Consider the following 25,937-nt stretch of genomic DNA (forward strand, 5'->3'; position numbering starts at 1 on the left):
TCGAAAGTTGGCCTCGCGTTCAACGGCAAGGGATGGTGACGTCACGTGAACGGACCATGCAGTCTGAGAAGTACAGATGGTGTGCTGTCGAGTGCGCATGCTTCCAGTACCTCACCTTCCTATCATCCTCTGCGGACGGCGAGGTCACGGTTCACGATAGCGAGCATGCGACCCTGCTGCAGGCTCGACGTCTAGACCGCCGACATGCCCATTGCACCATCGTCGCGCGACTTCGAGGCCGCGGAGACTTCGCAAGCCTTGTTCGTCGGCGCTTCATCCGAATGGCCCGAGGGCACAACGTGGCGGCCACGGCCTGACCACCAGACTGCCACTAATGCATGGGGCAGAGCATAGACACCATGACCTGCAGTTGTCGCGACAGCAAGTGTATGGGAGTCGCACGTGAAAAGCGGACTCTTTGCCGCCGTGCCGTATCGGAGGGGTGGAAGCGTGATGCCCGCCCGCTATCACGCAAGATTAGCCACATGGCAAGGCTGTCGGCTAATTGGACGGCAGCACACCCAATCTTGCACCATCTGCACGGCGGCATGCGTGCTGCGCTATCAAGCTCTCTCGCCCCCCTCTCTCGTCTCTCACTCCAATGCGGGAAGAGCGGAGAGATGTCTTGCGCCTGCGCATCTCGTATCTCCTGGGCCTGGCCCTCGGTCCCCCCGACGTTACCTCGTGCCGTCTCGTTGCATTTATACCCCATTGCCTCCCCCCATCCTCTCCATATTGACTGTGTCGGAAGGCGGCTGTCACAATGTCGTCCTACGAGTTTACAGCGGACAAAGCTGCCCAGTATGGCGACTCCAAACCCGTTGTCGATGTCGAACAGACGTCCGCGTCCGATGGCCCGGTCGAGGAGTTTGAGGAGGTCTCGGAGATGAGGTACGTGCCTAGCTCTTGGGACATCCTGGGCGGCAACTGACGCCTGCCTCCAGGCCTGGCTTGCATCAGCGACACATTCAGATGATAGCTTTGGCGGGTAGGTTTTGCCATCCTCTCCAACCCAGACTCCACAATCTTGACCGTTCTACAACATCTAGGCACGATCGGAACCGGCCTCTTCCTCGGTAGTGGGCATGCCATCCTCGCCGGTGGTCCTCTGGGAGCTCTGCTCGGGTACTCACTCATTGGTGTCCTGGTGCTGGCACCCGTCCTCTCCATCGCCGAAATGAGCGCCCTCGTCCCCTTGAGCGGCGGTGTCATTCGCCACGCCGAATACTTCTTCAGTTCCGCCATGAGCTTTGCCGTCGGCTGGAACCAGGTCTACGGCGCAATCGTGGGCGTGCCGGCAGAGATTGTCGCTGCTGCGGTAATTACAAACTACTGGTCCGGCACCTCGGTCAGCAACGCCGTCTTCATCACCGTCTACGGTCTGTTGGTCCTTGCGAGCAACATCTTCCTTGTCCGCGTCTACGGAGAGCTGGAGTTCTTCTTCGCCATCCTCAAGATCCTCCTCATTGTCGGGGTCAACTTGATGGCCCTAGTGCTCGTGTCCGGTGGAGGGCCTGATCACCATGCCCTCGGATTCACCTACTGGAGGAATCCTGGCCCGCTGGTGCAGTATCTCGGGATCCAAGGCAGCCTGGGTCGCTTTCTTGGCTTCTATACCACCCTGAACAATGCGGTATATGCGTATAATGGAGTGGAGAATATCAGTATCGCCGCCGCGGAAACGAAGAACCCCCGGAGAAACATTCCAATGGCGGCCAAACGCATCTTCGTGCGCGTCCTCTTGTTCTATGTTCTTTCCATCTTCTTCGTGGGAATGCTCGTCCCTAGCAACGATCCTCACTTGTTGAAATCGACAGGGAACGCCACACAATCTCCTTTCGTCATCGCTGCTCAGCGAGCGGGCGTGCATGTCGTTCCCAATATCATTAATGCCGTCGTGTTAACTTCGGCCTGGTCAGCGGGAAACAGCGGTCTGCTCGCGGCCAGTCGAAATCTCTTGTACGTATCACCCGAACACTGCCTCTTCATCGCCTGTGCTAACCATCTTATCCTCCCCAGTGGCCTCGCACGCGAGCATAGAGCCCCTCAAATCTTTGCTCGAGTCAGCCGTTTCGGCATTCCTTACGTCGCTGTCATCTTCATGTCCCTTTTCATCGCGCTTGGCTATATGACGTTGTCGCATACGGCTGCGACGGTGTTTGGCTGGTTGCAGAGCCTCACTGCCGTGGCAGCACTGGTCTATTGGACTATTGTACGTATGACCCTGAGCCGATTCGCAGGCCTCGCCCGACCTCCGCTTGCGTAGGTGCAGAGCCGCATTTGCTGACGCTGAGGTCCTAGATCTGTCTGGTCTACCTGCGGTTTTACTACGCATTGAAGAAGCAAGGCATCAGCCGAGATCGTTTGCCGTGGAAAGCACCGTTTCAGCCGTACCTCGCGTGGATGGGAGTGGTCTGGTGCATCATTCTCCTCCTCACCAGCGGCTGGAGCACGTTCCTCAACAACAATGTAAGTCTAGGAGTTCGACGAACAAGCGCCGACCAAAGCTAAGGGATAACAGTGGGACACGGAGACCTTCGTCTCGTCGTACATCAACATCCCCATCATCTTCCTCCTCTACTTCGGCTTCAAATTCGTCAAGAAATCCAAGTTGGTGCCTCTGGACGAGTCTCCGGTCGCGAGATATGTCGAAATCTACGAAAACGGCCCACAGGAGCCGCCGCCAAAGCCGAGGAAGGGTCTGCACAGGTTGAACATCTTGTGGAGTTAGATGTTGGCAGTGTGGACAAGCGAAGAGAGATTGGAGAGATGCGGCAAAGAACACGTACTTGGATCGATGTAGCTTTTGTTTCATGTTTAGCCTTTGACGAGCAACGAAGAGCATTGTTTCGCAGTTCTTGCTGTCTACGTTGACGCTATCATCCTGATCACCGTGTAGTCATGCCAACCCCACTGCATCTGCAACTGTGCCATCAACCTCGGGCGTCTCCACCTGCCAAATGCGGAAAGCACCTCGAGCGTCAGGCATCACACGGATGTGTTCATCGGTAGAATGCATCCTGATTCCGCCATTCCACATAACATCCTCATTCGCTCATAATCATGCCTTACATCACCCACAAAAACGGGCAAAAGACGTACTATATCGACGAGGACTTCGCGAACCCCTGGGAACCCCACGAAACAATCCTCATCCAGCATGGGTTCGCGCGACATTCAGCATTCTGGTATACATGGGTGCCCGTCCTGGCGAAGCAATTCCGTGTCATCAGACGAGATGCGAGGGGGCACGGGTATTCGAGCGTACCCGGGCAGGATTATCAATACAAGATCGACACCATCCTCGACGAAATCGTGGACACTCTTGATCAGTTGGGACTGAAGAAAGTCCACTATCTGGGCGAATCGACGGGAGGCATCTGGGGAGAGTTTCTCGCCGCTCGCAATCCGGAACGCTTGCACTCGTTGACCATCTGCTCTTCGCCGCTGTATATGCCCTCCGCGGCACAGGACATGCTTGCCTTTGGCCACCAGAGCTGGCCGGTAGCGTGTCGACAACTTGGCTCTCGCGGTTGGGGTGAGGCATTGATTGGCGTCGTCGGCGCCGATCAAATGCCCGACAAGGAATTCCTGGGATGGTGGCTGAACCAGATCGCCGTAGCCAATGGCGATGGACTCGGGGATCACGCGGAACTGCTTTGCGACCCGGCCTTTGACGCCAGACGGATTATGCACGACATCAAAGTGCCGATGCTCATGCTTACCCCCGCAGGAAGCAAGCTGGTCGACCTTGACGAGCAAAAGCAGCTGAAAGAAGCGGTCCCTGGGTGCCGGATGGAGGTGATCAAGGGTTTCGGGCACGAGATTTACATTGATCAAGCCGAGCAGTGCCAGGAGAAATTTCTCGCATTCTTAAAGGCATTGTCTAGCTAGAAATCATAAAAATGCCTCTCATGGCCTGGGGATCGAGAGAGGCGAGACGCTTCTGATGAATGTATCGATGCCGTACGGCGAGTCGGTTGATGTTCGTAGCTGGCACGGATGTTGTCGAAAGACCATCGCTTTGCAATGCCGTAGCGTCGATAGCTGTTGTTGGAGACTTGGACTTGGACCGTCGTCTCTCCTCTTTCCTTTTTCGGCGCTCTTCTTTCCGTGCTCGTTTGTCTTCTTTCTCTCGTCTTTCACGCTTCTCCGATCTGACGAGCTGATCCGAATCGATGGTATCCCTGGCCTCGGTGTGTTCTTTGGTGCGGCGCTTCTTGCTCTTGGAGCCCACCTTCGTCGTGGAATCTGACCTGGTCTTCTCAGTTGCCACGTCGCCTGAGTTGGCAATCTTTGCAAGGCTATCCTCTTTTGGTTTGTCCACATTCAATGCACCCTCGGTCTTCTTGGCCTTCTTTGAGGTACGTGCAGAACCATCGGCGTCCCCCTCTTGCGATCTCTTTCGACTCGTCTTGGTGTCTTCCAAGCCCACAGGTTTCATCTCATCCCCCACGAGTAGCCCACCCCGGACAAAGTTCATCATGCCATATTTCTGGGCTTGATAGTTCCTGAGCTCAGCATCTTGCAACGCCCGCTGCTGTTGCGCGACCTCGCCCTCGCTCTTTCCGTTCAACCTGCTCAACAGCCCCGAGTATAAGCTCAGGCCAAACGTATCAGCGCTGCCCTTTCCAATCTTTGCACCGAGGCCCAGATTGTCCTCTCGAAGCTGGATTCTGATGTGGGATGCATTGGCGGCGGTGTAGTGCTCTGCATGACTTGCATCTCGTGCGCCCAAGTATTCGCCCGGTTTCCAGCCTTGTGCAGACAAGATCTTCTGTCCAAAGTTGGTGTCTGCTTTGGCCCAGGCGGTGTTGTTGGGGTCGTGGGCGAGTTTGTTTCGCCTGTTCTTGGATTAGCAGGGAATTCCATCACACCTGCGTGACCAGCACTCTACCTCTTCGGCGCCGCGAGCCCCATGGTGCTTGATGAGTTGACAGAAGACAATCTTTCGAATCTCCAGAAATTTTGCGAAGAGTCTCCAATTCCGATGTGGCTCAGCACAGTGAGGCCGGCCGTCAAGCCACCGAGCTTAATAATTAGAGTTGTGGCGCTCCCGGCAAACTTCCCCCAACCAGGCACGTCATCTCCTGCGCGTGCGCCTTCCGCACACGTTGCTCAACTTCCACGCTCCCTCAACCATTGCGCGCGTGGCCGGAACAGCAGAAACAACAGACCAGCTCCGTTGTGATGATGAGACTTTGATCGCGCCACATCAGCTATGCTCAGTACCAGATCAACCGCGCACGGCGGCATCCGGCGCGATGCTCTTGACAGACTGGCCTGTCTGTCCGCGCAGACGAGCCACGGCCCGGAAGGCGGGCACGACATCGCGCGCTTGTGCAGCTTGAACTACAGAACACCGCCAGATGCACGCAATGGATCCATCGACTCTAGCCCAAAGATACACACTTCCAATGTGCCCATGAGCCTCCGCGAACTCGAAGTTCTTGCCGCGCTCTGTAAAGCGGCGCCGCTGCTTCGCACGATGGAAGATGCTGCGAATCTACTGGATCAACTATGCCCTTACCTACCCGAAGCTCATCGACAACATTTGAGATACTCGCCTCTGTACCAGCACTTGCCGCCATGGGAGTCTTTGTCATTCGACCTCACCTCCGCAATCCTCGCGATCGGTTTGAATCACCCCTCGCTCCGACAGAAGGCTCTTGCTACTATCACGGAGACCGTCGAGCAACTTACCAATAGCGCGGAGAGCACTGCTTGGATGACCCCGGTACCGAAGCATGACACGGTCGGCCAAGCGCACGCGGTCGAGCGAATTCTACCTGCAATCCAGCTCACGGTCTCCCTGCTTGGCTTCTTGAGGGCCACTGCGAATCATGTCCGCATATGGACCCCCCAGCAACGTATGTTTATGATCCAAAAGCTGCGATACCTGCTCTCGGAAAAGTTTATGGTGTCTATGGAAGGCGCCTTGTCCGCGGTGCGCAACTCACGGAGCAACTCACATCCCGCCAAAGAATGGAGACGCTGGATTCGGCGATATGCGACCAAGGGAACCCCTCTTGGCGCGATGTTATTACAGCAAGCTTTCATGAAAGTCGTCGAAGAAAGTGTGTCCCGGCTTCTCGCCCCGGAAAGTGACTTGACCAGCTCTGGCCTGTGGGATACCCTGGTACATCGCTCGCCGCTGGTGGATCGTCGAAATCTAGATGCCGACGATGATATGATGGTAGAGCTCACCGAGGTGGTCATCGAAGAGCTGGATCTTCTCGAGGCAGATGCCGACTACCTACAAGTCAGCTCCGCCTGGCAGCAACGCCTCGCGCTGCAGGTCAAAGCGAGCAGTCTGCGGAGCTTCTTATATTGCTCTCTCATCAACGAGGGGATTGCTGATGACGATTTGCTTCTTTCGTGGTTTGATGGCATCACGGCCGACTACGTTCAAATGGCCAACGAGGAGCTTGCGAAGACAGTACTGCAGTCCATGGTAGTGCTCGCCAGAACTTCGACAACAACAGCGTCGAACATGAGTCGTTCCGTCCCAAGGCTTCTGGTACATGGCAAAATGCCCTCAGAGACGGCCAGGTTCGCTGGGCAATGCCTAGCTACAATTTTGAAACGCCTTTCTCAAGATTTGGTCATCAGCACGTTGTACAGTCTGGGCAATCTACTCAGTGCTGGCAACGAGCAACCGCCCGGTGCATCGCCGTTTTTCGATGGGGTGGCTGATGGTACGAACGGGTCCTCGGAATCTTATCCATCACAGCAGCTTCTTGGGAGCCAGCTCTCGCTGGTCGTCAGTGATGAGGAGGAGTCCAACGTCGTGTACGGATCGATTATCGCAGCCATCGTCTCGATCGCAACAGCCTGCAACGACGAAAAAATCACAGCGCTGGCTCTGTCTATTCTTGTGCAGAAGCTTGGCCGGATCAGTCAAACGGTAAATGCACGAGTCATCATCGAGTCCGCGGCACTCGGTCTCTGCGGTGGCGTTGACCAACTCAAAGCACTTGTGCGGCTGTATGCCAGGATTGCCGGCGAGTCAATTGTGAGAAACAGTTCCGTGATCATCAATGCGGTCACCGATGCACGTGTGCGGCTCGCCATGTGGATCAAAAAAGACTCGCCGCTTTACGAGCCCTATCTGATGCACCTGCTCGACCTTGGGGTCAGCAGTGGGGATACAGCTGGCGAGCGAAAGGTAGACGTCGCCCAAGCCACGGAGACAATCGCGCGTCTCATTCGGCCTACCGCTGTACTGGCTTCACACGATACTGATCATCTCCCGCTCTTTGAAGACGAAAATGGAGTGCTTCAGCTGAGCCGTGACGCATGGTTCAATTTAGTGGTCCATGGCTTTACCTGGAACTCACCTACCACCAGAGAGCATACGGAGGAACTGCAACTCCTCGCCTCGTACAGCTTGCCCCTTGTCGACGAAGATCGTGTCGACATGCCGGAAAGCGGCATCGATCTGAACCCAGTCCTACGGCGTGGAGCGAGTACTCAAGGATCGACGGAGCTAAAGGCGGCGCTGACCGCAGCCCTCCCACAATGTGAACATCACATCAAAGATCTCGAATACCAGGACTGTGTTTTCCTCAATGCAGCGCTCCTCGTGTCCACGTTTCGGGCACGCTCGGGCGATTGCACTGCCGTGCTCTCCTACTTCCTGGAAAACAAGGTCAAGAAGACCGAGATGGGCTCCGTCATGCTGGCCATATCCCAGCGAAGCGTGGACACATTCCTGAGCCCCGCGCTTACCGGGAAGCGGCACGAGTTCGGGGCTTCTCAAGTTGCCTTGCAGCTGGCTTCGTTCTTCGAAGGTGCTTGTCACAGGATATCCAAAGTTCAGATCGCAGCAGTTTCTGCGGCCGACCGCATCATCAACCAAATCCCGTCAGCGCTGTGCCAGAAGGCGTCTTTGTTCGCTCTGCTTGAACTTCTGACGCTCATGTGGAAGAGCTGTCTTGACGCCGAGACAGACGAGTATGACTGGAAGGCCATCTACACGTCTGTGAGAGGCAACGTAACAATTCGCATCTCAGACGATGTTCACTATCGTCAAACGACGCTTACCAACTTCCACCAGCGATGCCGCCTATGGGTCTCCAAGGCCATCAATCTGGCCCCGCTTGACGTCAAAGGTCTGTTGCAAGCATATCTTGAAGACTACGAAGATGATGGATCTTATGGACACATTGCGCTCGGCCGCTCATTTGCAGTGGAAATGGGCTCCACGATCCCCAGCACCGACCAGAGGCTCACCAGTCTGGATAGACAGCGAGACTTGAACGTAAACACGGCTTCCGATTTCATTGCGCAATACACGACGCGACTGGAATACCGAAGCGTTGAGACCAGTACCAAAGCTGACGATGACTGGCTGATTGTGGAACATCCGGGCTCCGTCCACCCTCTCCACCCGGAGCCGTCCACGTCGGAACTTGTGGAAGCTCGGAGACTTCGATCGACGGCGCAAAAGCTTCAGAAGCGTGAGCACGTTCCGTTTGCAGAAGTACGCGACACGCTTCGCAACGCAGCTGGCGTACTCAGTGAGAATGCATGCGATCGCACAGCGTTGGTATCTGACTTGGTTGGAATTCCTTTCGCCCTGTTCACCAAGCAATCCATCAACTTGGGCATATCACTGTGGCTGGGCATTGTCAAGGAGAATCCGGCGTTGGAGTCACGCATTTTGGTTGAGATTGCTGCCGGGTGGGAGGCCTCCATACGACGAAAGAAGGGCCTCTTCCACCCTACTCTGCACCATCCGGATCCCTTCTACCTGAAGGAAGAGTTCGCGCCGTCGGCGTGGAGTACCATCAGCCGACGCCAGCAAATGGTGCAAAACCTGATCACTCCTCACCTCCGCTTGACCCACTTGCTTTCGAGCCACTTCAACGCGTCCAGACTCATCGCACCATCCATCGAGCATGTGTACATACGACTCATGTACATCACCATGCGTGCGATGAAGCGCACTTCACCACATCCGCTGGCAAGAGAGGTGCACTTCAGTATCATTCTTTTGGCACTCAGTGTATTGTGCTACAGCACCCACATCCGCCCAGCCACCCGCTGGCGCTTGAAAGATTCCATTCTTTCTGCTGGCCTTGGCTGGTTCGCCGCACCGCCAAGATGGTCGTTTGGCAGCAATAGACTGCAAGTCAAGGCCGAAATAAAATTACTCAACGATGTGTACGGCATGCTGAAGGAGACCGGCCCCATTGGCACTCAAGCTACCCGCTCACTCCAGTCGCTTCGTTCGAAGCAAGAGCTGTTGCAACACCTCTTAATGCACGAAGTCAACCGCCTCACTGTCTGGATCAGTCCACTTGGCAGTGATTCCAGAGGAACAGTTCCCCTAAACAATCTCGGTGCAACCGTCAAAGACTCGGCGATTTTGCCATTGGTAGGCACAGCATGGAAAGAGGATCCCCGCATCGCTGTCCAACTGGCCGCGAGGTTCTCACAGTCGGAGAGTCTGATGAACGAGGTTCGTGCGTACATCTTGCGCCGGCCAGACCAAGTCATTGACGAGCCTGATGCACTCTACGTTCTACTCGGCTCGCTGCTGCCAGATGACGTGAGGGTTCAGCTGAAGTATTTGCTGTACTGGGCACCGATCAATCCCATGGCGGCTGTCACCTACTTTCTACCGGCATATGGCAACCACCCATTCATCATCCAATACGCCATGAGGGCACTGGACAGCCATTCAGTCGATGTCACCTTCTTTTACGTGCCGCAAGTTGTGCAAACACTGCGCTACGACGCCCTGGGCTATGTCGAACGGTACATTATCGAGGCAGCCACATTTTCGCAACTCTTTGCGCATCAGATCATTTGGAACATGAAAGCAAATGCCTACAAGGATGAGGAGTCTCAAGAGCCAGACCCCGTGAAACCGTCGTTGGACCGGGTGACGGATGCGTTGATCTCCAGCTTCACCACAGAGGATCGTGGCTTTTACGAACGCGAGTTTGACTTTTTCGGCAAAGTCACCGACATATCGGGCACGTTGAAGCCACTGATCAAGAAGCCGAAGTCGGAAAAGAAGGCGAAGATCGAGGAAGAGCTGCGAAAGATCCAAGTGGAGGTGGGCGTGTACTTGCCCAGCAATCCAGATGGAGTGGTGATTGGAATCGATCGGAAATCCGGAAAGCCGTTGCAAAGTCACGCCAAGGCCCCTTTCATGGCCACCTTCAGGATCCGCAAGGAAGACGTGGAGCAGCAAGAGGACAACGAGCAAGCCTTGACAAATGGAGACGCACACAAGCGCAGAGCGGTGGAGATATGGCAGTCGGCGATTTTCAAAGTCGGCGACGATTGTCGGCAAGACGTTCTGGCGCTGCAGATGATCGCAGCCTTCCGAGGGATCTTCAACACCGTTGGCCTGGATGTTTATGTGTTCCCATACCGAGTCACGGCTACGGCTCCGGGCTGTGGTGTGATTGACGTGCTTCCGAATTCAATCTCCCGAGACATGCTTGGACGCGAAGCGGTGAATGGGCTGTACGAGTACTTCATCTCCAAGTACGGCCACGAAGACTCGATCCGGTTCCAAGAGGCTCGCAGCAATTTCATCAAGAGCATGGCGGCCTACTCAATCATCTCCTTTTTGTTGCAATTCAAAGACCGTCACAATGGCAACATCATGGTGGACGATGCCGGGCACATCCTGCACATCGACTTTGGATTTTGCTTCGACGTGGTGCCTGGAGGCGTGAAATTCGAGCGAGCTCCGTTCAAACTGACGCCGGAGATGCTGGCGGTGATGGGAGGATCGACAAAGTCCCAGCCCTTCCGCACCTTTGAGGAGTTGTGCGTGAAAGCATTCTTGGCCTCAAGGCAGTACGTGGAGCAACTGTCGCACATCGTCTCCACCATGCTGGACTCCGGCCTGCCCTGCTTCAAGCCGCAGACCATGAAGCATTTCCGCGAACGCTTCGTCCTGGAGAAGTCGGATCGAGAAGCTGCAGAGTTCGTGCGGCATTTGGTGCACGTGAGCGAACGAAGCTACTCCACCGGCGTGTACGACTACTACCAATTACTGACCAACGGGATTCCCTACTAAAGAATCATTTGTTGGAGAGGCCGCATCCGCTAAACCGTTCAGCCATGAGGTCGGAAGTATTTGGAATGTTTCATTGGCCCTCCAGGCCCACCAGGGAAGGATGTGGGTAGTTTAGCAGGCTAGGTTCACGCACACGGCAATTGTTTGATGAAGATGGTTCGGTGGAAGGGAGAGCTCGCACCCTTCGATTTCAACCCCAAGCCCCCTCAATATTGCTTGCCTGCGCCGACAAAGCGGCATGTGGCGCGGCAGTGGCGGCGTCTTGACCAGCTTTTGCTTAGCGTTCCCACTTTCACGCCTCGGTCAGCACGGCCGCATTCTGGCGACGGGGATACCCTGGTGAGATCGAGTGTCGGGGTGTTGGTGGGTCGAGGGTCTAGACGCCCGACGTCTTTGCAGACAGCTAATGGTCAGACGTCAGATTGGCGTTAGCGTTACCGCTCCACTAATCTCCAACTTTTGAGTGTGATGGAGGTGGTGAAGGTAATGAAGGCAAGGATTGTGGGTTTCAGCACCTCCTCACCAGCGCAATATTCTCCATTTTGATTTTGCCTGCCGTGCCGATAGAATGCACCTGCAGGGACCCCTCCGCCCCATGCTGTCGGCCGTTATCGTGTCCGTATGTCTAGTCAACGTGCCAGACGATGCAACCTTTCCACATCGGCAACAATGCATGGCCCAGCCCGTTTGCTTCTCCCGCTATGCAAACAACGCAAATCGCAGAAAATAAGATTCCTCATGATCGGAGCCAAACACTGCTGAAGAACGAACGACCGTGGAGGAAGTAATCACGTTTCAGTGCAAGGGCATTCCAGACGGAGCGGGAATGGCTGCGCTGGGAGATGAGCGGTGGAACATCTGCACCAGGCGTCGCCCCACGCTGGGCTCGAGTTCGGTGCCATCTCTGGCGATTTTTACTTCGCGATTCGCGTTCCAGGGGTTGCGGAGCCCGCGCGTGCGGTAGAAAGGCAGACGCGATGTAGAGAGCCATTTGATCTCGAATTGCCGTCCCCACGTCTGCCCCGTTTCGCCGTCCGTCGAGTGCTTTGCCGGCGACTCTCCATCTTCGTTGTCTGAATGCTCCGCTTCCCAGAAGATCGTGCCTCGCGCAGAGTCGTCGATGATGCGTCCTTTTGGCGCCGTCGCCGTTGCAGGAGTCGGGATTGATTGAGGTGCACCGGTCGAGTGAACGTCTTCCTGAACCGTGGTTTGGCTCAGATTAACGGGGTTGCCAGATATCGGTGAGGCCATGCGCGCATATCTATGCCAGAGCAGTCAGCAAAAACGCGTCCATTTGATCGCTCTGCGCGGGCTCACCCAAAGTACTCTCCGCTCTTGTTGGCGGAGAAGATGAGATACACATTCTCAGCTTCATCGAACGCGCGATTGAGCACGACTTCGTTGTGCGACTGCGTCGCCCAGATTCCGTTCCTCACACTCGCTTCCAAATCTTGCACAGTCAGGCTCTTAACGATGAAGTACTTCTCCGCAATTGACGCAGCCTCGCCGGAAGCGACAGCTGTAGCATCGCGCGTTCCACCTGTGGCCGGGGGTCCACTTGCCACGATCGTGGGACTTGAAGGCTCCTTTGTCTCGGCGGGACTCGGTGGCTCCTTGATACTCTCACCCGACGACGGTGTGTCCGGCGCGTCTGGCACGGGAGGCGCCAAGGAACTCGAACCAATCGTCGACCCTCTTCGCAGTCTGCACACCAAACGCACTCCATGAAATCGCGAGTCGTGGAATCGGTTCATGGCAGCAATGCAGGCAGCCTCGGTCTTATAGTTGACAAATGCGCAATTGCTCTTTGATATCAAAAACAGGCTTTCAATGTCTTCGGTCGCGTCGCGCGAGAAGTGATCCTTCAGATCCATCACCGTTGCCGCTGGCGGCAGATTGCCCACCCAGAGCGCGTGCCCGGACTGTTTCGGTTTACGAGGCGGGCCTCGAGGAAATGACGGAACGGGCGCTGGTTCCGACGGTCGACGTGCAAAATTCGAGGGGTCGGTGTGAAAGCTCGGCATCATGCCATAGGGACCATGTGCAGGGAACCGAGGGTCGATTGGCGAGACGGCGGGGTTGTAGTTGTATCCGTAGGGGTCCATCTGAGGGTACTGTCCTTGGTTCTGGTAGGACATCGGTGCCCGCGGAGGCATGTTCGGCTGCTGTGGAAAGGGTACGTACGAAGAACCTAGATATGGTGGCGGCGCTCTGGATGCATCCATTGAATCGTATTGCGGATTGCGCCCCGCTGCATATTGCGACGCCTGCTGCATTTGGTAGACAGAGGCCGGAGAAAGCACACCAGGCGGTTCATGGACCCCATGGTGCGGTCGCGTGGTCAATTGCGGTAGGCCGAACTGTGGCAAGCCAGCGGCCAGTGTGCCCATATCGAACGCCTGCTGCCCATGCGGAGCAGGAGTCTGTTGCACAGGGTGGTACTGTTGTTGTTGCGCGACATACTCGAGTTGCGAGTGGAACGCAGATCTAAATTGTCAGCAATGGCGTGTGCTGCATTCGATGATCAGTCACGGTCCTTACCCGCTCGATTCGCCCACCGAAAACGATTTGAATGGTGCAGACGGATCACCCTCTTCTGAGGGTTGGTGGGCAGAGGGTTCGAAATCGCCCATGGCCAGGCAGGGAGATGACGGGAGGCAAACGATGGCAGAGGTAGGGAGAGGAGGAAGAGAAGAGAAGACGATGCCGTTCCAGGTGAACACAAACCCTGGCTAGATACGTGACGCCTCGCATGCCGGCTACCTAGTAAGCTATGAGTAGGCCAGGGCGGCCACGCTCTGGGAACTTAATAGGCAAGATCTCTCGACGATCTAGAGCTGGACGGACTAGCGGCCGGGCGACGACTCAAACATCCTTGCCCTTTACACCCGCGGAGGGGTCGGCAGGTGCCACACGAAATTTGGCAGAGCCCAAGCCTCGCGCCTGCAAGCGAGGTTCGCAGGTCTAGCGGTTTGCAGGGAAGGTCGAGTTTCCACCATCGTCCTTTTGCAACACTTGCATCAAATTCACGCACGCATTACCGCAGGAAATCAGTACACGCGGCAACCGAGGGGTCCTGCAGAGATGCTCATTCGCTGCGGGCATCGGAACGGGATGCGGTGGAGGGAGGCAGTACCGGTAATGCCTGGTATAATAATAAGCTGATTCGCCACCACACTAGAGCGGGCGCGGGCGCGGGCGTCTCGAAGCAACGTTGACGCGGAGCCAATCGACAACGCCATTTGGGGGTAGCCGGGTGGGTTGCTGTCGCCGCCCGGAGAGTTCCCAGTGGCAGGGCGCCGGGCGCGGTTGAGGCTTGACCTTTTCGGCTATGCTCGTTGTCATCAAACCGAGACCGTGCTGTTCATTGCGTAACGTGCCGACGAGCCCTCGCCAGACATGCCAGACCGGGAGGCATGGAAGCGCAAGGACATATATCGCCCGCAATGCCGCCGAAGAAGACGGCAGGCCCGGCGTCTCCGATGCCGTTCAAGGAAGAAGATCGCCCGCCATGCCCACACAGGCATCGGCGGTAGGGTTCTGCTGGCGCTTGCAGTACCAAGGCAGAGTGTAGCGCGCGTCCCGTCCAACGTCCACAGCTCATAACCACGCGAGCAGCGGGTCGTCGTCATGGCTGCGGCTGCGGCGGGTTGGAAGGGTTCAAGGGGAGAAGTCTATGACGAAGCCCGACATCCCTAGCCGGGGCCAGCCTGGGGCCAGAGCAGCGTCGTTTCAGGCACTGATCAGCGTTGCGGAAAGAGGCGCCCGGTCTGGCCCGGTCGAAACTGTCAGCCTCAATCTCGCGGGCCTGCGAGTGGCTGAAGACGCTCGCTCGCTCCAACCAGATCTGGCATTCCTGGACGTCAGCTTCTGCGGCATCGCCATCCCCCAATGGCAACGAGCTCTTGGCACGGACGAAACGAGCAGGTGGGAAACTGCCGGCCCCAGCAAGCCCGGAAAGATGCAAGAGCGGGTCACTCGACAAAAGCCAACCGTGGCTGTGTCCATGACCCTCGTAAGAGCCAGCATTCCTGTGTCTCCTCGGAACCTCGCCGACTGCACTTGCGCATGTTCGGGATCAGCAATCGTTGGCGGGTTGATGACACGATGCCCGCTAGCCGACTGGGCGAAGCGTGTCGGAGCAGTCTCCGTGGATGAGATTTGGAAAATGAAATCCGGAGAGGGCTCCGTGGAGGATCGCACGATGCCCGGAGCGGTTTCCGGAGGATGATGGCCGCTGGGCCGCGCTTGGAGCCTCATCAAACTTTTCTACTGGCATTGTCGGAAACAGAAGTGCCGACTGTAGGGGAGACGGGTTGTGCCCCGATTTTTCAGGGGAACCGGGTGGTGTCCCGATCTATTGTCACGCAGCCGGATAGTAATGTTTTAATGGTTCAAAAGGCGGCCACGCCTGTACTTAGCAATACAGTACACAGAGCGTGAAGCGCGAGGTTCGTCGATTTGATGCCCTCCTGCTCGCGCCCGTCATTGTCCCGAACATGCGCGCAAGATGCGATTCACTGCGCGCCACTCTGACCGAGCGCCTCGACTCTCCCGCTGAGCGCAAGTTCGAGTTGTCTGGCCGTCGACTGGAAAGCCGTGTGAAGCTCAGTCTCACTTTGTGCCAGGCTGGCCTGCAATTCCCGCCTTTTCTGTGACAGATCGATCAGGCGCTGGACGCTCTTTCGGCGGATTGCTCGGCTGCAGCTGCGTCAACAAGGCTTTGGCTCGCCCGGCAATTCCATTTGGCTTGAACACTTCAACGTCGACAGAAAGGGGATTTGGAACTCACATCCGCTCTTGATGTTGCTTCAGGCGTAGCTGGACGTTGTTGCGCAATCGCTGCGTACGCTCTCGATGTGCTTGCGTGATGTTTCGTTCTCGCTGCTCTCGACGTTTCTTGACCTGTAGCGTACCATGAGCTTGAAACTTTACCTGCCTGTCTGGTCGTTGACGTCGTAATGCAATGACATACACGCTGAGTGTGCTGTTTCCAGACATGCGAGATGCGATGCTCGTCCGCCTCTTGGGATCCCGCCAGGCTGGAAGATTCGTGGTGAGAGCCTTGCAAGTTGGAGGTCTTGGTACGGGTTGCGGGAGCCATGGTCGCTCGGCTTCTACGCTGTCGAGTCGGAAACTTCTCGTACATATATGTGTGTGATAAGTGAAGTCGTGCCCATCAAGAGGCAGGCACGAGGAAGGCACGCCCATCGCTGTCGCTTCCCGATTGGGACGGCTGACGGGGCAGTCGTGACTTTTGACGGGACAAAAGTCGTGACGCGAATACGACGCCGGTGTTGAAAGGCCACGGGATGATGCCCAGTTGCAACCACGCCAGCCGCGTTACACTTCTTTCTTGTCCACTCTCATCATTCAACGGCGTCCCATTCAATGTCCAGCGCACGATAAACCACTGGGCCGATCCGACATCCACTCTGCGACCTCGACTTGCCGCTGGGAAACACGTCACCCGCCCTCAACGTCATCCCCTATGAGCCCAGTCTCCTCCTCCGACCTTCATTCCCTCCTTCTGAGCCCATGAAACACTCCACATCGCCGTGAGAGCAGAACGCCTGACATTCGACATGTCCTCTTTCGCAAGCTCCTTCTGGACACCCGATTACGCAGCTGGTAAGAGAATTCCCCCCCTCCATCCGCACCCTTCCATTGATCATTATAGGCCTGGGCGTATTGTTTGGCAAGCTCCAGCAAGGCGTGCAAGAGAATGAACAACTACTCACGATAGCACGCATGCGTGCGGAGGCGGAGGACTTGTATGGACAACGCCTTGGCGATATCGAAGGGGCTACGAATCGAATTGATGGTGGGTTCCAGAGAGACGATGGCGCTACGGTCAAAAAGGTGCGCACAATGGCAAATACAACGTTCGTGAGAGATCTCGCTGACTCCCAAAGGCCTACGAGGGCGTGCGCACGGAGATGAGCGAGGCTGCCCGTAACCACCGCAAGATTGCCTCGAACATTCGCGAACTGGTCGTCAATCCCTTCAGCCGCTGGTGCGACCAGCATGCTGCGCGGGTGCAGAATAGCCAGGACGACCTCCAGTCTCGTATTCGCACGCACGACCGCCAAGCGGAGACTGTCAAGCAATACCGCAGCGCATACTTCAACAAGTGTAGGAGGGTGGAGGACTTGGAGGAAGAAGACAAGCTTGCCTTTCAAGATCCGAGTGCAGCGGCTACGACCGGCTCGCCCAAGGCCGCCCCTCCGCCCCAAAGCGTGCCCAGCATCAAGGTCGATGAAGACGACGATGAAGAGCCCGAGCCCGTGGAACTCGGCGACCAAACCTACATGCCCGAACAGGTGAAAAGGCTGCTCACGCACGCGCTGGAACACGTCAGGCTGGGCGAAGCCAAAGTACCTATATTGGGCACATATGAAAATGTAACGACTGGTGCGGAGATTGTGGAATACATCCAGAAGCACATGGGCGGCGGCTCTACTGTTGCCTATGCCGAAAAGATTGGACAGGATCTGATCAACAATGGTTTCTTGCGCCTCATCGGCAACATGGGGAGCACATTTGCGAACAGCAGCAAGATGAACTATCAATGGCGCACCAAAGTGTTTCAGATCACCGGCATTCCCGAAAAGCGTTCGCGCCTGCCCGGCCGAACCTTCACCCTGGCATCGTCTCACGACTCGGCTTCGACCCCGCAGAGCCCCGTCATTGGCGACCGAGTCAGTGAGATGTGGTCCAGCAATTGGAACCCCTTGAACAACCAGTACCCCAACGAAACGCCGGGCGAAAAACTTCGGCGCGAAGCGAAGGAGGCTGATGACCGATACAAAGCTGCGGTGCGAAGGCTGGACACTTTGCGATGCAACTTGGAAGAGGAGATCATCAGCCATCTGAAGTATATGGAGCGCTGTGAGCTGGACAGGCTCAAAGCCATCAAAAGCGTGGTCCTTGATTTCTCGGGCGCGATTGGCAATGTCATCCCCAGCCTCCAAAGCGGCGTGGACAAGATGATGTTGTTCCAAGAGACCGTGCAGCCGCTGGGCGACTCGCGATATCTGCTGGAAAACTACCGCACCGGGACTTACGCTCCTCGCGTGGTAGTGTACGAGAACTACTACAATCAGGTCGATGAACAGACCTTTGGTGTCGACATTGAGGCACGCGCTCGTGCGGACCGCAAGCGCGTGCCGTTGATTGTCACAACCATCCTCACCTTCCTTGACTCCCACTACCCGGACCTGGAGGGCGATGCGGCGCGCCGCAACATTTGGATTGCGGAAGTGCCTCTGCAGCAGACCCACCACCTCCGCAATCGCGTCAACACCGGCAAAGCGATCCCGATGGAAGTGCTTGAGGAGTACGATATGGCAACCGTGGCCGCCCTCCTGAAGTTGTACTTGCTCGAACTCCCCGACAGCCTGGTCAGCTCGCACGTCTACGAAATTGTGAAGACGACATACACTTCGACGCAATCGAGTTCCGATCAGGCACGCATTCAGGTCTTGCAGTCTACCCTCGGCCAGCTGCGTCTGGCCAACATTGCCACCCTCGACGCGCTGATCACACATTTCACTCGGCTCATTGAGCTGAGCAGCGCGGACGAAGCATACATTTCTGCATTGGCCAACACTCTCGCCCCTTGCATCATGCGGCCGAAGCAAGAAAGCGGGCTGAGCATCTCCGAAAAGTACAACGTCCGTTTGATTCGCGATCTGTTTGCGCACAAAGACGCAGTCTTTAGCGAGTTGAAGCGGCAGTCCAGCCTCACCCATTCCGTCTCAGGCACGCGGCCCAACCGCGCCGTTAGCACCGATGAGTCCAAGCGCAAGGAAGCCATGGAGGAACGCCACCGAGCCATTGCAGCCGCACAGCATGCCCAGGCATCGGCGGGGAGCAACAGAAGTCGGCAGCCAAGCCCCGGGCCCGGATCCAGGGTTCCCCTGACCGATGGGGGCTCGCATCGGAGAGATCGGAGTCGAGGACCAGAGACCAGGTTCCCTATTTCCACGGCGTCTGTCACCTCCCCAACTTCCTCGTCTACATCCTCCAACCCCCGAGACAGCTTGAACAGGGAGAATCTGAACGTTCCCGGCAGTCCGCCCACGACACGACAGCAGCAGACGACGTCGACCGCATCGCCACCAAAGCCAGACACGGCGAGAGCGAACGGCAACATCCATCAACCGCCCCCTGCAGAGCCAGAGAATACGATAGCAGCAACGATTGCGTCGACATCCGTGGAAACTCCCACGCGCGAGCGCAGCGCCACCGATTCCACAAGACGCATCAATACTTTGCCAAAAATGCCCGCTACCGTGCAAAACCCGGCTAGCGAATACACTCCCGCGCACGCCTACAGCCAAAGCGTCGACTCGGCTTCGACATCGGCTGCCAGTACGAAAGGAGCAGCGCCTTCGAGCACAGCGGAGGTGCAAAAGAAAGACAGTCTTGGCCGCCGTGCAGCATACAAGCCAAAGTCGAGCGTCAATTTGCAAAGACAGAGCGGCGGCGAGACGCCAGGGGCCAAAACGCCCACGCGCGTCCAGCTCGAGGACAAACCGGTGGATTTCGATTAGGCATTGAGTCCGTGGGGTGACGTCTCGGCCGTCTTGTAGGTGCATCAGATACGACTACGAAGACTCTGGTCACAGGTTTATGGTCATTGGCCAATGAGAGGCTGCGTGAGCATGACTAGAAGACATATGTAGTTGTTTGCAAATCTCATCTATCATGACAGGTATATTGGACATCTAGTGCCAAGCCTTCACACAGTACACGATGGCGCGAGTCAATGACTGGATATCAAATTTACGTAGGCCGCCAGGAACATCCAATTGGTCGCCCGGTAGCTCAATAGACCAACACGCAAGGGGATGCAGACGGTGCTAGTTGTCCACACCTATGCTGACATTCTTCTCGCCCGGAGGCAGAATCTTGGCCTCCTTCAAGCCCTTGAGGTGTGGGAGCTCGCGGCATGCATCTTCGATGATTTGTAGCGAATTCTTGATCTCCTCCTCGGTGATGACGAGCGGCGGGGCGAGGCGGATGATGTTTTGGTGAGTCGGTTTGGCCTAGCGGTTGTTAGCATCTCGCCCTACAATTTGGCGATCACCGCAGCTCGGGGTGAACTCACGAGTAGGCCCTTCTCTTTCATGAGCATACACAAATCCCACGCGCTGTGCCCGGCCGTCTTGCTCTCGTCAATGACCATCGCATTCAGCAATCCCTTGCCCCTCACAAGAGAGATGATTGCGTTCTTGCTCTGGATATCGCGCAGGCCTTGCCGGAAGATCTCGCCCAGGCGTTCTGCACGCTCGGTGAGCTGCTCCTCTTCGACAATCTCGAGCGCCTTGAGCGCCACCGCGCTCCCGAGAGGATTGCCGCCGAACGTCGAGCCATGAGAGCCCGGCTCGACCACGAGCATAATCTCCTTCGAGCCGAGCACACACGAGACCGGGTACATGCCACCCGCCACTGCCTTGCCGAGGATCAAGAGGTCGGGCTGGATACCGGCCCATTGGTAGCACAGGAGACGCCCTGTCCGCGCGATACCCGTCTGGATTTCGTCACAGATCAGAAGGACGTTGTATTTCGTGCAAAGCGCTCGCAGGCGTGGCAGGTAGTCGTCATCCGGCACGCAAATGCCCGCTTCACCCTGGATGGGCTCCACGATGAAAGCGGCCGTCTCGCCGCCGTGCTCCTCGAACAGCTGCTCCACGGCGGGGATGTCGTTGTAGGGGATCGGCTTGCCGGTTGAAGGGTTGACAGAACCCACTCGGTCCAAGTACGGGCCGTAGTTATCTCTGCTCTCGGGATCGCTGGACAATGTGATGGCGGCAAAGGTGCGGCCGTGGAAGTTGTCCGCCACGCCGAAGACGTATGCTTTGTTCTTGGGAATGCCCTTGACTTTGTAGCCCCACTTGCGCGCGACCTTGATCGCGGTCTCGACGGCCTCGGCGCCGGTGTTCATGGGCAGCATCATGTCGAAGCCCGTCATCCTTGTGATCTTCTCTGCGAACTTGGGGAAGACGTCATTGTAGAAGGCGCGAGAGCTCAGCGTGAGTCTGCTGGCTTGCTCGGTGAGGGCTTGAATGAGCTTGGGGTGGCAGTGGCCTTGGTTGACGGCGGAGTAGGCGGAGAGGAAGTCGAGGTAGTGCTTTCCTTCGGGATCCCACACGCTGCACCCTTGGGCGCGCGAGAAGACGATGGGGAGGGGGTGGTAGTTGTGCGCGGCGTACTGCGCTTCGGTGGACATGGCGTCGCTGGACGACGAGGCATGGTATTGGGATGCGCTGTGCGAATTGGCCATCTTCGTGCCGTTCACTCCGTTCGCGCCCTTGTGAAGGTGGGGGAGAAGAGGCTGTGGAGTTTCGCTAATCGATCCCATTGTCGCCGGCGTCGGTGGTTGGAGGACAGAGTGGTCGTAGGTATAGACGTCAAGTAGGGAGAGGAATCAAAGTTGAGCGGAACGAGTGGGAGGTTGCGCGGATGGGTAGGTATTAATGCGACTGTTCGATTGTAGAGAAGCCGGAATGTCTTTGATTTTACTCCATCGCAACTGCCCATTTCTGGTAAGGCAGGCCAACCTAAACTCGCCCCCACCAATTGCATGCTTGGCTTCTCTTGTACCTGCACTTAGAGGCCTAGTCCTGTCACATGCGCGTGCCTGTCCACCCGCCTATTCGCGGCTATTACCCAATCCTTTGCATCGTCTCGGCATAGTCTTGGGTTGGTCAGGGAGGGAATGGAAGTGAATGCTCGTGACCTTCATGTCGTCGTCGCATCCTCTATCAATCGCTCAAACCACCCTCTCCTTCATCTCAAACATCACTGGCTGCGTCTTCTGGAACGTGTCCCTCTGGCCCAGCTTCTCCAACCACGCCGCCAAGTGCGTGTGCTGCTTCCTCCACTCCGGCCGGATGCCAAAGAAGTCCACCCACTCGGCAGCGCAGCCGACTGCAATGTCGGCAATGGAATACTCCCCACCAACCAGCCATCCGCCCTTGGCCGCCTGGACGTAGTCGTCGTACGCCTTCATCGCCCCGTCCACCTTGCGGTCTTGCCGCGCCTTCCATCTGCGAAGCATTAGCCACTACTACTGCCGCGTATCTTGCGCGCTCTTTTTCCTCACTCGGCACTCTTGACCTCCCTCGAATCTTCGAAGAACACCAATGCCATTGCGTCCATCTGGCCGATCGCCAACGTCTGGATCTGCCTTGCCTGCAGGTATCCTTTCAGGTCCTGTGGCACCAACGCCGGGCCCTTGTCGGCATACGTCTTGATGATGAATTCTTGAATGAGGGCGCTGTCGTAGATATGTGTCCCGTCCTCGAAGATGAGAATGGGCAATTTCTCCAACGGATTGTAAGTGGGGGTTTGCGTGTCCAGGTTCCACGGTACTTCGTTGAAGAGCTCGAAGTCGATGCCCTTCTCCATGAAAGCGATACGATTGATGCGCGCGTAGGCCGAAGGCGTCGCCGAGATTAGTTTCATGGGCATCTTGACGGCTGATCAATAAAGGATGGGATAACGTAGACCATGAGAGGGGCAGCTCTCCTCTTATGCTTACCGGAGGTAGATCGGTACATCGGAGTAGAGGACCCTATCGCGTCACCCCGCAGACGGACAAGATAAGGCACACCTTGTTAGCTGCGGGCACGAATGAAGAACGAGGGCTGTCTGTTGCAATGATCGGCGCATCTGAGTCGCCGAGGAAGACATAAATGGACTCGACTCTATACACATGCCTTACACTACCGTCGACATGACCTTTCGAAATCCCACTGGAGGAGCATGTATTCCAGATGGATCGCCTATCGCCTCAGTCGGTTTCCAGCATATTCTATATCTCCCGCTCGCTAGCAGTCGCGCGTCGACGGAGGCGAAGGAGGGAACACAAAGCGGTGACAGACGAGGTGTATGGCAGAAAGAGCAGGCGACTCGCAACGCCACGGCTCGGCGAAGGAGCCATTTAGACGCCCTCAATGCGCTTCGCTCTTGTACGCCAATATGACCAGCAAGTCCAGGAAGCGACTTTGAGTCGGGATCAGTGGTTGATTATGCGTGCGTGTTATGAAGTGTATGAAGGAAAGGGAAAGAAAAGAAGGCGGCGAGGTCTGGAAAAGGCCTGGGGCATGTGGGACAGGGGACCGTGCTTGTGGGCTGACTAAGGGGATTGTTCTGAGAATTCACGTTGTATCTCACGGTCCTTTTCTTCCTTCCACAACTTCCATCCCTTTGTACCCGTCTACAACGTGATCTCCACCGGTTGAGTCGCATGCAGACATGTCTCCGCGCGCTCTCACTCCCGATCAAGGTAAACTATCGCCAATACTTCTTCCTGCAGAGCGCAGAGATATGCCACTGCCCTACAGGACAGCGGAATACATCACCCACAATATGCCTGCTTTCTGGCTCCAACCCTATGGCCTGCAAGCTAACTTCGTTATCTGTGGAAAAGCAAGACTTCGTGAACTCGAGGAGCGGTGTTAAGCAGCACTGCACGTCTTCTCCACCCTCCTGCAAGCCTTCTCTCCTACGCAGCGGGAGGACTATTTAAAAGACGCACATCGCCGAGGGCGAGCATGAACTGGTTCCACCTTTCAGAGGGAAAGACAACTTCATCAATCGTTTGTTCGTCATCTGACACGCTACATAGCTACGGTAGGCGTTAGCCTTCTAAGCTGAGGTCCACCTGATTCCTAACGTGTCTGATGCGCTACGTAAACCGCGAGAAAGCATCCGCGCCTTGCTGCACGGCTGGCATGGTGGCACTGCGTTGCGGCGGCGGCTGTAGGACCGCGTTAGGGTCTTGCTGGTATGGTTGAAGCGGTTGCTGGGGCGCGAGGTGAGGCATGTTGTAGAGAGCAAGAATGGAACTTTTATCGTGGCGCACTTGCGGTACTCCAATTTGTTGACCGTACTGCTGGCCGTACTGCGGTGGCTGCTGGAACAGCTGCTGCTGAGGGAAGCCTGGTGCGGCCGGCATGGGCGGTGCCTGTGGCTGTTGCCATGGATTCGGGCTCTGCTGGGGCGGCTGTAGTGAGGGAAAATAGGTATGCGGTCCTGTTGGCGTCGCTGCGTAGCTGGGTCCAGACTGTTGCGGTACGTACGGGTGTGCCGGCTGCTCGGCCATGGCACTCGGTGGCAAACCGAAAGGATTCCTCGACAGCTGGCCAGGGGATGCCGAGGTCGGGCTCTGCGATGCCCAGGGGCTCGGATGCCCGGACATTATATCTGGGGACTGCAAAGGCTGGGTAGCCCAGGGATTATTGGACGGCCCAGCCTGCAATCCTGGCTGGTGTAAGAAAGGATTGGAAGATGGACTGAATTGGGCCGGTCCGGACGATGGCTGCGCGAAGGTGGAAGTCGGGGGAAAGGCGGGGTTGGCAGTGTGCGTTTGGGGCGGAAGCTGCGATGGCGGCATCTGCCAGGGATTCGCTTGTGGTTGCTGCGGCTGGAAGGGATTGTTCTGGTATTGTAGCGGTATGGGCGGAACGGCGGGGATCTGTTGCGCGTAATATTGCTGTTGTGGCACAGGCCCCGTATGCGAGAGTTGGAGCGTTTGGAAGCTATCTTGAAGTCCTCGAACACTTTGCTCTTGTTGCGATTGAGGGAGGAATGGGTTCCAGGAGTTCGATGTTGGTCCAGCGCTCTGCGATCTCGGAGGAAGCGAAGTCTGCGGAGCTGGCTGGCTGACGGAGCGTTGCGGCGAGCGCTCGCTGACCTCCCATGGATTCGCGGATGCAGATGCATCTGCTTGTCGTGTCTTGTCAACGACGATCCCACTCGGACCCGCGCTTCCCATCGAGACCGGAGTCAGAGTTCCCGGGGAACGAGGCTTGCTTCCCTCGCCCAGCCTCACCAACGTTTCGATGGCTTTGTCGAAGTTGCCGTTCGAGCTCTTCAATATCTCCGTGTTCTTTTTGTGGTCGTCGAAGCCCATGTCTCGCAGTGCCGCCAGCTTCTGATCGAAATTGTTGCTCACCCCCGTGATTTTCATCCCGAACAACTGGCTTGGCTTGCTCAGCGCTGGCGGCTTCGAGGCGTCGTTGCCGGGAGATATGGGGGACAATGGCCGAGGAGGCGTGAGAGGGGTCTGCTTGGGGCGATGGGTGGTGGAGCTGGCACTGCGAAAGTTGAAGGGGAATCTTTTAGGTTTGGGCGGCAGTGGCGGCGGCTCGTCGTTCCAGCTGCCGGTGCTCGTGCTGCCGGTGTTGTGTCGCGCGGCGGGGTGTCCAGTGGACAGTGTTCGTGACTCGTACTTTTGTCGGATGAAGCGTTCCATCACACCGTCCACCTCGTCAGCATCGATGGGGATGTCGACGCGGGTGCCCTGGGGATTGTAGACGGCATTGCTCCGCGCGTTGCCCACTTTCTTCATGTTATCCACCTGCTCCGCCGACCAGCTATCCATACTCAAGCTCTTGACCTTGGAGACATGGGTTCCCAGTTTGCGATGCAGCGAGGCGCAACGCACGCAGAGGAAGATGCCCAGATTCCATGATGCCCAGCCGGGATTCTTTGCGGCGCAATCCGCACATCGGTCGTTGCCGGAGACCGTTTGGATCAGATCTTGCAGCTGCCGCTCGTTGCGAGCTTGCTGTCGTTTGGAGATGGAGGCGGCCATGGTGTCATGGGATGTTCAGGGAAGACAGGAGATGGATGGTGAGCTGGGTCGGAGGCTAGGGGAACTCGAAGCTCAAGAAGGGCGCCCTCTTGCGCGACGTGGTGGGAGGGGCGCGGACAGAGTAAAAGAGCGACAGGGGGGCACGTTCAGATTTGCCGGGACATTGTTAAGGATGTTCAAGAGATAATGATTGATGGAAGAGTCGGGGTTGGATTGACCTCCACAGTTCGGGTGCTCCACCAGACGATGCTGTCAGTCCCGCCCAGCATTTTTCTTAAT

At 56.7% G+C, this 25,937-nt stretch overlaps 10 protein-coding genes across 10 annotated transcripts; 5 read left to right on the forward strand and 5 right to left on the reverse strand.

Annotated features, from left to right (window-relative positions):
• The first annotated feature begins 2 nt into the window (after positions 1-2).
• BDY17DRAFT_197235 (uncharacterized protein) lies at positions 3-1,038 on the forward strand. Its single transcript, XM_033730066.1, has one exon. It carries the CDS (start codon positions 339-341, stop codon positions 888-890), a length of 552 nt encoding a protein of 183 aa, XP_033587230.1. The 5' UTR covers positions 3-338; the 3' UTR covers positions 891-1,038.
• On the forward strand, positions 870-2,856 carry BDY17DRAFT_302179 (amino acid permease/ SLC12A domain-containing protein). The gene is made up of 5 exons (XM_033734367.1): positions 870-988; positions 1,050-1,959; positions 2,020-2,212; positions 2,302-2,469; positions 2,522-2,856. The coding sequence occupies exons 1-5, from the start codon at positions 973-975 to the stop codon at positions 2,729-2,731; spliced, it is 1,497 nt and encodes a 498-aa protein (XP_033587231.1). The 5' UTR covers positions 870-972; the 3' UTR covers positions 2,732-2,856.
• A 207-nt stretch (positions 2,857-3,063) lies between these two features.
• BDY17DRAFT_255526 (putative alpha/beta fold family hydrolase) lies at positions 3,064-3,894 on the forward strand (the record flags this gene model as incomplete). Its single annotated transcript, XM_033731536.1, has 1 exon — positions 3,064-3,894. The coding sequence occupies one exon, from the start codon at positions 3,064-3,066 to the stop codon at positions 3,892-3,894; it is 831 nt and encodes a 276-aa protein (XP_033587232.1).
• BDY17DRAFT_326545 (uncharacterized protein) lies at positions 3,887-4,920 on the reverse strand (the record flags this gene model as incomplete). Its single annotated transcript, XM_033737531.1, has 2 exons — positions 3,887-4,844; positions 4,898-4,920. 2 exons carry the CDS (start codon positions 4,918-4,920, stop codon positions 3,887-3,889), a joined length of 981 nt encoding a protein of 326 aa, XP_033587233.1.
• A 505-nt stretch (positions 4,921-5,425) lies between these two features.
• On the forward strand, positions 5,426-11,047 carry BDY17DRAFT_254676 (phosphatidylinositol-4-kinase; the record flags this gene model as incomplete). Its single annotated transcript, XM_033731455.1, has 1 exon — positions 5,426-11,047. One exon carries the CDS (start codon positions 5,426-5,428, stop codon positions 11,045-11,047), a length of 5,622 nt encoding a protein of 1,873 aa, XP_033587234.1.
• Positions 11,048-11,842: 795 nt separating this feature from the next.
• On the reverse strand, positions 11,843-13,071 carry BDY17DRAFT_254687 (YT521-B-like domain-containing protein; the record flags this gene model as incomplete). Its single annotated transcript, XM_033731457.1, has 2 exons — positions 11,843-12,308; positions 12,365-13,071. 2 exons carry the CDS (start codon positions 13,069-13,071, stop codon positions 11,843-11,845), a joined length of 1,173 nt encoding a protein of 390 aa, XP_033587235.1.
• Positions 13,072-16,325: 3,254 nt separating this feature from the next.
• On the forward strand, positions 16,326-19,732 carry BDY17DRAFT_302188 (uncharacterized protein). The gene is made up of 3 exons (XM_033734368.1): positions 16,326-16,678; positions 16,728-16,909; positions 16,963-19,732. Exons 1-3 carry the CDS (start codon positions 16,633-16,635, stop codon positions 19,603-19,605), a joined length of 2,871 nt encoding a protein of 956 aa, XP_033587236.1. The 5' UTR covers positions 16,326-16,632; the 3' UTR covers positions 19,606-19,732.
• Positions 19,733-19,914: 182 nt separating this feature from the next.
• On the reverse strand, positions 19,915-21,338 carry BDY17DRAFT_326550 (pyridoxal phosphate-dependent transferase; the record flags this gene model as incomplete). The annotated part of the gene is made up of 2 exons (XM_033737532.1): positions 19,915-20,100; positions 20,163-21,338. 2 exons carry the CDS (start codon positions 21,336-21,338, stop codon positions 19,915-19,917), a joined length of 1,362 nt encoding a protein of 453 aa, XP_033587237.1.
• A 256-nt stretch (positions 21,339-21,594) lies between these two features.
• BDY17DRAFT_197520 (glutathione S-transferase domain-containing protein) lies at positions 21,595-22,675 on the reverse strand. Its single transcript, XM_033730069.1, has 3 exons — positions 22,599-22,675; positions 22,161-22,536; positions 21,595-22,104 (listed from the first exon to the last, which is right to left on the reverse strand). The coding sequence occupies exons 1-3, from the start codon at positions 22,615-22,617 to the stop codon at positions 21,828-21,830; spliced, it is 672 nt and encodes a 223-aa protein (XP_033587238.1). The 5' UTR covers positions 22,618-22,675; the 3' UTR covers positions 21,595-21,827.
• Positions 22,676-24,629: 1,954 nt separating this feature from the next.
• BDY17DRAFT_228522 (uncharacterized protein) lies at positions 24,630-25,658 on the reverse strand (the record flags this gene model as incomplete). Its single annotated transcript, XM_033730176.1, has 1 exon — positions 24,630-25,658. A coding segment is annotated over one exon (1,029 nt), but the record flags the coding sequence as incomplete, so codon positions are not given.
• Between the last annotated feature and the right edge of the window lie 279 nt (positions 25,659-25,937).

The sequence above is a fragment of the Neohortaea acidophila genome, assembly GCF_010093505.1.
Source record: "Neohortaea acidophila strain CBS 113389 unplaced genomic scaffold BDY17scaffold_9, whole genome shotgun sequence".
NCBI lineage: Eukaryota > Fungi > Ascomycota > Dothideomycetes > Mycosphaerellales > Teratosphaeriaceae > Neohortaea > Neohortaea acidophila.

What these genes read in the sequence shown, in the direction of transcription:
- BDY17DRAFT_197235 (XM_033730066.1), top strand. Translation starts at nt 339, where the DNA reads ATGGGGCAGAGCATAGACACCATGACCTGCAGTTGTCGCGACAGCAAG.
- BDY17DRAFT_302179 (XM_033734367.1), top strand. An exon ending in GCGGCCAGTCGAAATCTCTT is followed by an intron (nt 1,960 to 2,019) that starts GTACGTATCACC and finishes TATCCTCCCCAG; the next exon opens with TGGCCTCGCACGCGAGCATA. An exon ending in CACTGGTCTATTGGACTATT is followed by an intron (nt 2,213 to 2,301) that starts GTACGTATGACC and finishes CTGAGGTCCTAG; the next exon opens with ATCTGTCTGGTCTACCTGCG.
- BDY17DRAFT_302188 (XM_033734368.1), top strand. Translation starts at nt 16,633, where the DNA reads ATGTCCTCTTTCGCAAGCTCCTTCTGGACACCCGATTACGCAGCTG. An exon ending in GACACCCGATTACGCAGCTG is followed by an intron (nt 16,679 to 16,727) that starts GTAAGAGAATTC and finishes TGATCATTATAG; the next exon opens with GCCTGGGCGTATTGTTTGGC. An exon ending in ATGGCGCTACGGTCAAAAAG is followed by an intron (nt 16,910 to 16,962) that starts GTGCGCACAATG and finishes TGACTCCCAAAG; the next exon opens with GCCTACGAGGGCGTGCGCAC.
- BDY17DRAFT_197520 (XM_033730069.1), bottom strand. An exon ending in AGGGAGGTCAAGAGTGCCGA is followed by an intron (nt 22,105 to 22,160) that starts GTGAGGAAAAAG and finishes AATGCTTCGCAG; the next exon opens with ATGGAAGGCGCGGCAAGACC.